This window comes from Mesocricetus auratus, unplaced genomic scaffold (genome assembly GCF_017639785.1).
Source record: "Mesocricetus auratus isolate SY011 unplaced genomic scaffold, BCM_Maur_2.0 Super-Scaffold_100008, whole genome shotgun sequence".
In the NCBI taxonomy this organism is placed as follows: domain Eukaryota; kingdom Metazoa; phylum Chordata; class Mammalia; order Rodentia; family Cricetidae; genus Mesocricetus; species Mesocricetus auratus.
Genome location: NW_024429192.1, coordinates 11024037 through 11037586, shown reverse-complemented (window position 1 = coordinate 11037586; position 13550 = coordinate 11024037). Strand labels below are relative to the sequence as shown.

The 13550-nt window shown below is 42.6% G+C and overlaps 1 protein-coding gene across 2 annotated transcripts in view; it reads right to left on the bottom strand.

The window, feature by feature from the left end:
• The window catches only part of Adamts5 (ADAM metallopeptidase with thrombospondin type 1 motif 5), a 42292-nt gene extending 29030 nt beyond the window's left edge, over positions 1–13262 (bottom strand). For both annotated transcript variants that reach the window (XM_040750546.1, XM_005073858.4), the window contains exons 1-2: positions 11963–13262; positions 2036–2168 (exon numbers count right to left, since the gene is read on the bottom strand). In XM_040750546.1, coding sequence (XP_040606480.1) covers positions 2036–2168; positions 11963–13063 — 1234 coding nt within the window. In that variant the 5' untranslated portion in view covers positions 13064–13262. The remainder of the gene's footprint in view (positions 1–2035; positions 2169–11962) is intronic.
• Positions 13263–13550: the final 288 nt, after the last annotated feature.

The following is a 13550-nucleotide window of genomic DNA, read 5'->3' as shown; positions in this document are numbered from 1 at the left end:
ATATGCCAGTTAATAGAAGCTATTCTTAATCAAATATGTTCCTTTACTTCTTACAGAAAAAAAGTAGATAATCTATGCTAGAGTCATGAATATTTCCTTCCAGATTGTGTTTTGAGTACAGTAACACACTGGCAGTATTTGTTTGGAATGAAGGAAACTGCATGTTATGGAATGAGATTCAAGCAGATTGTAAATACTAGAAAGCCACTGCTTCAAAATGTTATTTTTATAACTACCTAGACTGTAGTTATAAAGTGACAAATACATAATAAAAGGGAAAGAAAGAAATAGCTAAGAATTGCATAGAATTAAAATCCAGCCCATGGATCGAATATGCAACAATTAGGAAATAAACACTAAACAGATCAGTGAGTTAAGGTTAAGATGTCTGAGAGATGAGGTTCTGGTCATCCACAGAGACAAAACCTTATGTGAGATTACCATTTCTAGAAATTTTAGGACTCACGTTTTACAGCATATCCTCATAATATTTAGGCAAAATTAAAATAAAATAAAAAAGCAATTAAAAATGAAGTTAATGATTTTTTAATCAATAAAGAATCAAATCCATATTCCTTAACCTTTGGACCTTAAATATCTCTTTAGGCCATTTGCAATGCAGAAAGGAAAATTAAGCAGGCAATATTTAACTGGAAAATTAACCATAGAGAGTTATAATGAATAAAAAGGAGATAACTCTCAACTGAGAAATTCAAGGGAACAACAGGATGTATTCATCTGCAAAGACACAGGTTTGGCTCCACATACAGTATCTCACTATGTTCTCATGCTGTTCTTCCGTGCAATTATGCCTGTCTTGCTTTGCCTGTCAGGGTCTGGCTACAGACCTCCCCCTGCTTCACTAGTCTATGTGACACAGAGTCCTTGGTGAATAATTTAGGAGGACTGGGAATGTGACCTTGTGAGACTTAGACACTCTAGTCCAGGTGGCATGGCATGAGAGTCAAAAGAAGCAACAAAGAGAGAAATGCAGAAAGCTCAGCATTTCTCTAGTGGAGAAACCGGACAAAGCCCTCACTCTGTATCACCTCAGGAGAGGAGGTCAGAAGCAGTAGCCCTTCCTTAAAAAAAGAATGTGCCATTCATAGTGGCTTGTTACTGTTGGGTCATATAGGGACAATACACAGGATCAAGGTGTCTAAATGACCTGGAGGAGAGAGATTCCACAGCAAACTGGTAGGGACTGTCTACACTCCACTCAATTTGGTTTCTAAAATAATTCCATATAAAAGATAGCCCTGCCCTTTTATTTCAGAAAAAAAGGCAGAGTCTCAAAGAGTTTAATAATAGAAAGATTTGACACAGAGGGGAAATTCCTTCAGTAAGACAAGACGTTGCAAGTATCTGATAACAATATTTTGTCCGAAGTACTAAATCAGTTTCTTGTACATCAGTCTCCTACATCAGTGGTTAGTTTTCCCTGCCCCAGGGACATAGTTTAATTGTTTACTTCTGCCCTCAATTTACAGCTGTAGGATTTAGAAATACTTGGTATATTAAGCGAATTGAATATGTGACATTATAAAGTAAACTATGTTGAGAGACTCAGTTTGGTACCAGCTGCCTGGCTACTGGCAGAAGACAGGAATATTTCCCACAAGCTACTGGTTCACTTTGACAGGAATCTACTATTATCACTTATGATGGGGCAAAACATGCTAAATTTCTGTGCAAACTGATTATCATTGGATGGGTCCACACTGTGAAAGGGATGCCTCTATATTCCATAGGCGACTGTGACAACTTCTGTCTAGGAGTCATTTGGGGATGCTTAAAAAGAGAGAAAAAAGAAAAAAGGCAGGAGCAAGTCAAAAGGAAACATCTACTGTGTTGCTGACTTTGCCTTCCTTTTCCCGCATTAGTTAACCCTGAAAGTTCAAATATAAACAAATGTAATACCCAATGGTACATGTGAACCAGAAGAAATCTGGAATTAATTGCCAAGTATTTTGGGTCCTGTTGCAGCTGTTACAAGTGTTTGATTTGGCGAGGGAAGAGAAAAGACGCTGCATACCAATTTCGTGAGCCACAGTGAAGGCCGCATGGAGGCCATCATCTTCAATCACAGCACAGCTGCGCTCCGGGGAACATATGGTCCCAACGTCTGCCATTCCCAGGGTGTCACATGAATGATGCCCACATAAATCCTGCCCGGGAGAAAGAAAGAAATCATTAAAATCAATTTACATCCAGAAGGAGCCACCATGGACAGCCACTTGCTCACCCAAATGGCAAGACTGAGATATATTTATGGTGTCACCTGCTCAGTGCTGGAAGCCTTCCAAAGCCAAATTCAAAGCAGAAAGTCTTCTGGGCTACTTTGCAATCCAGAAGCACAGAAGGATAAAACAAATTCAACGACATTTTAGAGGATGCCATGATTACAGCTTGTCCATTACAACCCAAGCCCCAGAGCCTGAAAAGGGCAGTGCATGCACAACTGTCAAGTTACATGTGTTCAACATGGAAAGGCCAACAATCCTCACTTAATTCAGGCTGAATTTCTTGGGAGAGACGATGAGTAATTTGTTTTATGTTAGAGTCAGTCTATAGTCGCACATTTGTGATAGGATATATATTTCTAAGGTATTTGTGTTTATACATATATTTGCATATATGCATATATTCAGTCATTTATGCAAGAAACAAACTTTAGTCGACATGTATAATTAGATAGAAAAACAAACTTTTGTGTCAGAGCCCAGAAAGGTTGTTCCACTCCATCTTGACTCAAGGTCAGGGAGTTCAAAAACTGTCCTTAGTAGGTCATAAAACCTAAAGGTCTAAGACGTGGCTACAGTAGGATGTTTGCTCTTGGCCTTGGGTATCTTGTCTAACTAACAACAGACTTGGTCTGAGGTGTGGCTACTCCTGACCCTCAAGGCCAGATAACAGGAAATTAAATATAAGGTGTGGTTACTGAATCCTTGAAGAATTGAGGAAAAAAGTCTGTTTGTTCTTTATATATGATACCATTTTCCCCTTTTGGTTAAGGTCTTTAAGAATGGTGAAAAATAAACCTGGGGCATTCAGCATTCAGTACCGACTGACTTGCCCTCCTGATTTTATCCTCTGTCTCTGTCTTTCTCTTAATATCTTTAGCTAGCCTTTGCATTATCCACACCCCCTTCCCCCAGGCACAAACCTTGGGCGAGTCAGCTGGCTCTAACTGCAGCCCCCCAAAAGACAGCTTCCCACACTTTTGTCTGTCCATTGTTACTTGAAATATTTGTTTTGAATTTCCCTGTCGAATTGTAACTTTATATACTTTGTCTTCAGAAACCTATGTAGGGCCACACATAGCTTTTTAATTGCTTCACACTCATTTATTGGGTTGTGAACATGTGTGTGCGTCATCGTACATGTATGGTGGTCAGAGGATAACTTGTGGGAGTCACATTTTCCATTTCCACCACGAGAGTCCAGGACAAACTCAGTTTGTCAAGCTTGGCAGCAGGCACCTTTATCCACCAAGCCATATTGCTCATAGGTTTTAGAACAGTGTGTCTCAACCTGGTCACATCACACATGAGAAAACACATGTGATATAAGTATGCTGTATAGGTAGAGATGAGTATATTCATTTTAGTCTTGAGAAGTTCCACAGATTTTAAGAGATCCTCATAAGCAAAAATGATCACATCACACTAATTTTTAAAGATCAGCTAAAGACACCAAGACATTAAAGAAACGAAGCATAAGGAAGATAATAGAAACCACAACTTTGTCTAATTTCTAGTAACATTCTCTTTAAGTGTTAATTAATCTTTTGATAGACAAAAATTTCTTGTGCATAGTTATGAATTTCATTGAAACTCATTACAACAAAAAGAACAATATAGCATTCCCAAGTAAGCTGTAAGTTAATAACCAACCCTGGAAGCAGATTAAAATATTAGTTTGGGAAAGAAGTACTGTTTCTATTACAGCTGTCATCTGCTCACAATGTGTATCTTACAGTAGGGACTCCACCAACATTTGCTTAATTAAATTAAATGTTGAGATACAGTCAGACTCAATGTAATGGTCCTAATATATCCTTATTGTGCTGCTGGCTGGTGGACCTCAGCAGCCTTCAGGCACACAGGTGCAAGGTGTATTCCTGCATGTCCAGTGTGCAGACTCAGTGACAACAGGTGCTCCTCACTCCTCTCTGCTTTTCTGTATAGAAGTGCAGCAAAGACGAGCAAGACGTAAAAGCTATACCCGATTCCCTTCTCTCATCTATGTTTTCAGGTCCTTCTTGTGCTGCTTATAGTGTGACTTTCAGCTGTATTGAGCTACCCAGTGACCAGCCACCATGTTATTACAGCTTCAGATAGTGAAAGTGTCATCAAGAAGCCGCTGTGAATCACAGCCCCCACCCTGAAAGCTTCCCTGGGTATCCTTCCTTGTCATCCCAGGAGATCCCAAATTACAGCTGCTAAGAACAAATAAGCAGCTTTAAAAATTGAAATTTGATTCGCCTTTTGCATAATGATTGCTATTTGAGATAACAATATAACACATTTTTAACCTTCCCTTTCATCATTTTAGCAAGTTTAAGACCAGATCCCTGGTCACGGTTCAATCCTTACACACAGTAGGTTAGTTTTACATATACATATGTTTTTAAACCAAGATTTATGGTTATCATAATAATTTGGAGTTGATTATCTTCAAATAGTAAAATCCAAGACTTGACTTCTACTCTTTGTGTCACTAATCAGCTTGGAGCCAATGCAAAAGGAAATGGCCTTCCTCTTCCCAATGGAGTGGAAACTGGAATCTTATTATCTCTGTTTACTGCTAATCAATTGCTCATTAGAGGCCATCAACCCTCCTTGTTTTCTTTGAATTGCATTAAATGCATTTGGCCTTTTGCCATGGAAATTGTGCATGCGACTAAATTATGAACAGAAAGCACTTGTTATTTTTTTAACCGTACTGATTAAGCCCCTTGACTACATAGCCACCCCATTATACTTCCACAGCTGTAATTATAAACTGAAAACTTTCCATTTCTCTCACGCAATTTCGATCATTTTTAGTGTAGTTATGGTTTCACCCTCAAGGTGTACAAAAAACATAGGAACATTGTAAACCAAAATGCTTTTAAAGGTGTGAAGACTATATATCAAATTACTAAAGATAGCATTTTGCATCTTTGGTTTTCTGGTGACCCCCTTTACAACAGAACTTACATGTTTGTTAGCCTTCAAGTTTATAGCCTTCAAATTCAGAGGAAGGGTAGAGATAGTCCTGGAGTGATCACATGCTAATGTGCACACATTAGAGCATATATATTGGTATGCATTCTAGAAATGGAGGTAGGAGACACTAAAGAAGGCAACTCAGCATCTATGAAACAGATAAGTGAACTAAAAGTGCTGACAAATGTCTGCTTACTCAATATCCATCAGGAAGCAAATTGTATATTTTTCTGGCAGTGGTTTTCTGTTTAAAATAAACATCATCTTATTATTGGGTATTGAATGATACAGTGGAAAACTGAGTAAAATATAAGTGTTCTGAAAGTAGGATAGGAGTTGACTGTGGTCCCGTGGTATGGAGTTGACCAGGCTACAGGGCAAAGACAGTCGATTTATCTTCAAGATATATCTGAGATCATCTTCAGGACTAAAAAGTTTCCACAAGGAAGTCATTAGCCCTGTCACTGTCACAGAGACTGAATATGGGGACTTTGTGACTTTTCAGGTCATTCAGAAATACTAGTAGTACCTCAGACCTATTTGTGAGGATGGAGAAGGGTATGGGGAGGCAGCAAATCATGGCACTTAGAGCTTTAGTGCTCAGAGGGGAGCTTAGAAAGCATCCATGCTTACTACCTGATGGGAAGCAGAGCCAAACACTGAGAGGGCATCGCTATCCAAGCAAAGAATGCCACAGGAGTGGCAGAATTTCTCGTCTTGATTGATTGTTTTCCCATGCAGTAAAAATATGCTGACATAAGGAATTTGAGGCAACATAAATTCTGATAAGGGCAGACTTCCCAAGGGCAGCAGTTTGAAGAAGAACACTTTATACAGCAGTAGTTCCTGGTAAGGGCAACAGGAGAGTTAAAAGCAAGGGTAAGGCATCACAATGTTTGGGATGCCCATGCTTCTTCCACACAGTTCTACTGACAGCACAACACAATGTACTCTGACCTTCTTCAGGCCCTATCCTGGCAACTATTTTCTGCATAGGCCATTTGAATTTTGGTCCCCAGACAATAAACTGAAATATTCTATCTCCTATAGAAGCTTAACTTGCCCATATTTGTCTTTTTTTTATTAAACCTTTCTTGACCCACAGTTTTCAGTCTCTAACACCACTTATTTCCTGCATTACTGTTCTTTCTTTCCATTGATTTCCAATGCAATTTGTTCACAGTACCAAATGTGGGTTCATGATGCTATGACCTGAATATATCATTCCTAAACTCCTCAGCTTAATTCCCAGTACTGCATTGTGACTCTTTTGGAAAAATGGTCTGTAACTTAACAAGGATGGAACTCACCCCAGATAATACAGGACTCTCCAGGACCTCTTCCCTCCCCTCTCCTTTCTTTCTCTTCTTATCCCTTCTGTCTTCTTCCCCTGCCATGTCTCCATTCATTGACAGACATAGAGAATGAGGAATGCAATGTAAACACACAGGGACTCCTATAAACTAGGAGTAGATGTCTTATCCAAAGATGTACCAGGAAGATTTTTGATCTTGGAGTTTCCAGGCTCCAGAACTGAGTGAGCATTTCTCTTTGTTGTTAGATCTGTCCCTCCTTTGCTATTTTGTTGTTGCAGCACTAGCAAGCAATACCTGCAATATATGATTCCCCCCAACCTGCTTGTTACTTCTTTCTTTACTTAATCAATAATCCCTCAACCCTCTTGTTTCCTGTCTCCGTACAGCACCCCCCTACACTTCAGTGATTCTCCATACTGCCTCTGGCCGTGCATGGCATGGGGCAACTTGGTGCATCTGCTATGCTAACTCCTCGACGAACATGTGTCTGGCTAGCTCTGCCTTCTCCTAAACTGAATTCTACAACCTTATCTTACAACGTCGTCTACCAGAAGTTCTAGTGGTATACCCACTCAACATCAATGCTGTATTTTCTACACCCTTATCTTACAACGATGTCTACCAGAAGTTTTAATGGAATATCCACTCAATATCAATACTGTATTTCTACAACCTTATCTTCCAACCACATCTACAGAAGTTCTAATGGAATACCCACTCAGCATCACTAATGGTATACGCACTCAGTATCAATGTTGTATTTTCTGGAATAGACTTTTAGGAAGTGGTTGACTTTTTAAACCTTTGTATATCTCTGGCTATAAAGATAATTGTTGATTGAGTATTTGAATAACTTATGATTGCTGATTGTCCAGTTGTTTAGGGATAAAATGTTTAACACTAGCGATAGTACTTAAGAAACGCTCAGTAACAGGGAGTTGACTTTATCAAAACAGATTTGATCAAATCAATCCATCCATTGAAAACAATGCATTGTATATTTGCGATGAGATCTGGATAGAGCCACTTAAGAAGAGCCAGTGGTTTTCTTCTCTTCCCTGCCACAGAGTTTGTTTCTCCATGGTGAGAGTCTATTGGTTTTCCTGATAAGAGTGATTTTTATTCGTGCATCTCTTCATCTCTGCTCCCGATAAGCCTGCTGACGGCAACCACGTATTTCCATCTAGTTAATTTCATCTCCCAAACAGACTGTCTCTCCACAGCTGATATGCACATTCAGAGTGCCCACTATGAGACGATCTATCCTTTGTCCTATTGTATAATATTGTTGTTTTATGGCTCAACTTTTTCAGTATATTTCTCATAACTCTTTCATTCATGATAAGCTAGAGTTACTTAATCTGTGACTGCTCTTCCCATTTCTGGATTATTAAATTTCTTTTAAGGTTGATCTATAGTGCTAGTTCCTTGGCAATGGTTACTGTAAGCTTAAAGTGGTTTTGAACTCAAATGTGTGACTGATTTAGTTGGTCCTGTCAGCATACCAATGACAGAGTGCAACCCTCTCTCTCTTCCAAGGTTTTTATCTCCTAGTGCCCATTTCTTGTCCAACCTAAGAAGGAAGAAAATAGTAGAGGGAAAATGTCTGAATCTTGGGTCAATCATCCTACTATAGGCATGAGAGAAGAGAGGGTCTAGGTGGAGCATAATAGCTTATTAAAGCATGCTTTACTAATTAATGAAAATTAACAGACCTTTTATTGTGGTCTCTTAGCTGGTTCATATTCAACACAATGCTTTTACTCTAGGCAGTACTAAAGAGTTCATTGTTGTTGGTCATATGTAGGGAGACAGATGTAAAAGAGTTTCTGATTTTGAAATCAATCAGGGAGATGTTTGTTTCTAAAGAGGAGTGAATGGTTTGGAAAATAAGCTCAAAAATTGTCTTTAAAATTTCATTATTCAGTAAAAAAGAGAGTCAATGAGGGGAGGACTCTGGGGAAGCAAGGAGTAAATCCCTGGGACTGGATTTCTCATGTTTGGCAGCAGAAGCAGTATGAATTCCAGCAGGAATGCCATTTACAACGGAAGTGGCCTTGTGCCAGAAAAATAGTGGGTGCTGTTTCTATAATTAGAACCTTACTGAAGGTCAGTGCACAGCCCCCTGACAGTGAAGTGTGTTAGCTTGATAGCTGAATTATTAACACTCTTCTGCTGACTGCTAGACACAACGTTCAAGGTGTTACTGGCTGGTAAACAGGAGTGGAAAGCACTTCCTCACACATTTGCTTCACGCCTGAAAAACAAGCAATTTAGCAGAAGACATCTGGACACAAAATTTGAACAGAACTCAGTGCCTATCCAAACATGGATTTGATGGCTGAGCGTCTGGCTGCTAAGCAACACACATCCTACATTCAAAACAGAGTTGTAAAAATGGAATCCCTGTGCCAACTCTGGGTATTTCTCATTGAAAAGAAATAGCTAAGAAACTTATTTCTTTCATATGGCCAGACTGAGAACACCTGACTTCCCTTGGACAGCGGAGTCCTGATATTCTCTCTTTTAGACTTCTTGATTTCCACTTTTTGAGGCATTAGCCAGAGATTAATGTTGCATACTGAATACTTTCAAGTGAGCATTGCCCAGTATCAAAATATTTTCCCCGGCAACCTAATAGTCCTCTTTTAAATTAGAATCATATATTCATATTATCAGTACTTCTCAAAGATTCAGTGCTTATGTGGTGAAATGGATACATCAGAGATCACCCTGAAAACAAATGCCATTTGCTTTATTTAAATATGGTTCTGCTTGGCAGGGAGGCCAGAGAAGGCCCCACTAAAGTGTTTCCTGTGTACAAACCAGCTTGGAGACATCTTGCTGCAAGTCTTTTAAAGTTTAGTTAGGGCTGGCAAGGAAGCTGGCTCACGCAGTAAAGACACTTGCTGCAGAGCCTGAGCGCCTGAGTTTGTTTCCTGGGGTTGACACGGTAGGTGGAAAGATCCAATTCCCAAAGATTGCCTTTTTCACTCCTGGCACATGACATCCTCCATAAATAGGACGCCATTAAGAATTTTTAAATTAAAAACAACTTGGAGAATGAATTTGTTTCTGTCTTGCATCTGTCTAGTTAAAATACAGTGATGCATTTTCCAGACTGGAAAACAGTGATTGTCAATTACCCAACTACAAAACCAACCCAGGAAAAGCAATAGACATTACTTGGAATCATGGATCATTTCTGTTTAGCTGTGAAACAATTGGGGAAAAATATGTGGAAGGGGCAAAGAGTAAGAGGTCCTCAAGTTAATTTTAGCATTATAAATTATATTTTTGTATTAAAACTGAAAGGACATTATTACGATGATTGGCAGTATGCACCTTTTGGTGTGGTCTGCCGACAAAAGTATTTTTTCCTCTTTCTTTAGGGAACCTCCTTTCATAAACTCTCCCAAGCCTCTTTCTTGGCAGGCACTGATGATATAGCAATGCAAGGAAACACAGACGTGGAAAGTTGCTTATTAAAAAAACAAAGACTTGGAAACCAAGTGAGAAAGGGATAGTTTTACAACAGAACTTCATAGGGAAGCCTACAAAATGAATGTTCTACCATTTCAAAGACTAACACTGGGCAGAGAAATTAAAGGACAGCTTCCGGAAAATCTCTTAATCACATGAAAGTTTTTCCATTGTACACAAGGCTGTGGTGCCCACCTCTCTCTAAATGCTGCCTTTAGTGTCTTTGTTTGTATGTGGGTTACATTTATGTCATCCCATGGACCTCAAAGCTTCCCCTCTGCTGAATTTATTAATGCTTTTTCCTTCATATACCATGGATGTCTTAGTAAAAATAGAAAAATTAAATAGCAAAACAGTACTACTCTGAAGCCTCTGTAGTGTGTCATTGAACTTTCTATCCTTGCTCTTTTGTAAATTTGCAATTTTACACAGTAAGACAGTTTGTAGTTACTCCATCTATGCTGGATGGGTCTCATACACCTAGAATGAATTTTAAACACCAGTCTCTCCAGGCATGTGAGAGACACAAGTCAGGCAGAGAATTGTATTTTGTCAGTGGGTTAGGCTTAAATCAGAGATTTATGACCCATCAAAATGCTAGGAATGAGAAGGACAGGTGGCTGCTCATTCTGAATGGGGGATTATATCACACACTCCAAGGTCCTAGTGTCACAGGGGGAGGGGGAGGACTGTGGCAGTCAGAGTATAAGTCTCAGTTAAAGTGCTGACTTCTGGGTGTGTGGTGGTCTCAGCAATCATGAATACACTGAAGCTGCAATCATCTGTAGAATGCACATGTGCACATAAACACACATGTGCACGCAAACACACACGTGCACAAATGCATGCATGTGCACACACACAGTAGAAGGGGAATAGTTGGGGAAAAGAGAGTGAACGGGGATGAGAGGCGATAAGATAAGGGTGTGTGTGTGGGGGGGTGACTGCCATCCAAGACAGCTTTGTGAATGTGAATCCTGGGACTCACAACCACCAGCAAGTCCCGACTTTTTTTTTTGTCTGAAATGTCTCACTAACTTGGTGGTCTGGTCACTGTGTAAATAGATTCGTTCCTCCCAGAATGTCTGGGTTTATAATGACCCATCTCTTTCTCCTCTGTAACCATCTTCCTTAACGTGGGGAAGTCCTTGGAAAACATTCTTTCCCCACATCCTGAAGCTCTGCCCAGGCCTTCAGAAACATTCATCCAAAACCCAAACCTTCCAACTGGGTTTGACCCTTGTTTGGCAGCTGGGTGGAGGGTGTTGCTTCTGATGCGCGCGCTGGTAGAAGGTCTTGTTCAAAGACCTCAGGGGCTGTCCTCTCAGCTGATTGGACTTCTGCATCTTCCTGGCCCTCCCACATTCCTTCCTCCTCAGCAACTCAGATTCCAAGGTGGACACGTCAGAAGCCCATTTGGAAGCCACATTAGAAAGGGAGTCCTTTGGAAAGGGCTAGTGTTACAGAAGAGTTCGCATAAGGACATTTACAAGGGAGGTCATCAATCAGATAAAAACGGCTGCCAACTTCTAAGTCCTTCCCATTAAGTTGGACAAAGTAGTACTTTTTTTGTCTCCCCTGGGAAGTACAAAACACGATTTCAAAGGCAATTTTGCTTTGTCCTTTTGCCATTTAACTGTTCACCTTCCTCAAGCAAGAACCTGTCCACTTATCATACTACCCATACACCATGTTGTTCTGTCTGACTGGGTGACATCAAGAGTTGTTGAGTGCTGATCTCCTAAGCAGATCTCCTCATTTAAAAGCGGGAATTGCTACGGAGGCTAATTGAGATGCCTGAATGGGGCCGGAGGCTGAGTTTCCTGCAAGACGCAATTAAATCTACAGTGAGCAGCAAGTCGTGCATGGCAGCAGCAGAGCCACCTGCAAGACCATCCCTTTCCACCTGGCTCCACATCCCAGAGCCGGGCACCCACCCGCCGCACCTACCTCTCGGGTGAACAGGATGGCTGCATCGTAGTGCTCCTCATGATCATCGCCCAGCTGGTTATGTTGGTGCTGCCACTTGCAAAAGTTCTTGAGTGTCGTGGCGGCATTCTTGCTCACCTCCAGACTCTTGTCCTTGTCGGCCAGAACTACTACCTTCACCACGGCCAGACGGATGTGGTTCTCAATGCTGGCATGACTGTACAGCCGATTGGCGATGGAGGCTAGGGTCAGAAGGTAATGTTGCAAGCCCTGGCCATACATCCTCGCCATGGAGGAGTCAGCCACCAAAAGGAGCTCCACCTGGCGGGCCCTAGAGATGGAACGGCGCCTCCGTCTCCACCAAGTCTGAGGTCCTGGGTTCCCAGCTGGTGAGAAGGCTGACTGGTCCAGGAGCTGCGGGGCCAGAGCTGCGTGTCGCCTGGAACTACTGTGCACGGAGGGGCGCTCTTGAGGCCTAGGCGGGGACGCGGGAGTCTCACAGCTGGCGCGTGGCGGCAGGGCTTCGAAGCTGAAGCCCTCACGGGTATAGATGTGCAGGACGCGCGAAGATCCATCCCCGTACACTCGCCCAGTCTCGGCCTCTGCCCAGGACCCACGCAGGAGCGGCTTCAGAGTGTAGCGCGCATGCTTGACAGCGAAGAAGCCATCGAGACCCCCGCAGAGGTCAAAGACAGCTAGAGATCTTGGGCTACCATCCACGGTGCCCCGGTAGAAGCAGTGACCCCGGTGGCTAGATGGTGCACTTAGCCCGCCTCCTGCAGTAAGGATGCCACCAGCGGTGCCCACTGAGTCATCCCTCTCCAAATCCAGCAGGAACCTCCTGCTGCCCGCGTAGACAAGGTAGCCCACCTTGCCACCGCCAGAGTAGAGCTGGTCTACATTCTGCACCAGCCCGCTGCTCCTGCGCTGCCTGGCCAGGAGATTCGGATGGTTCAGCTCCTGCGTCTCCTCCCCCTGCCGCTGGCCGGGCTGGGCAGCCGCTGCAGCAGCTCGAAGCTGCCCTGTTTTATCCTGGGCAGGTGCGGTGGTGAGGCTGTCAGCGGCCAGGGACAGGCAGGACGCGCACAGCAGCAGCAGCAGGGACGCCCACTGGAGCCGCATAGTGCGCTGCCCACCGGGAGGGGCTGCGCGATTTGAATCTGGCTGGATGTTTGCTATTTGCTATGGAAGTTTTAGGGGCGGGGGTGGGGGACTCGCCCTCCCACCCACCTACCTACACACTCTCTACACACTCGCATGCAAGGTTGAGTCAAGTGTCCAAGGGATGGTCGGGGGGGGGGGCGCCGCAGACTGCCAGCCTGTCCTGGCCGCGGTGCCAGCGTGCGAACTTTTTCTTTGTTGGTTTGGAAAATGTTTGGAATTGTGCTCCAAGAGACTGAGGAAGAAAAATAAAAGGGGGGAGGGGAGGGGGAGAAAAAAGCAAAAGCCCGGCGGTGGAGAGCTACCAAATATGAAAAGGGAGAGAAGCACAGTGCAGACAAGATCGTTGCACAAACCGATCAAAACAAATGAGAAAAGAGAGTAGGAGGGCGACCGCGCTCCCCGCCCGCAACTGGTGCGCCTTGGCTCCCGCCCCCTCGAAACCTAG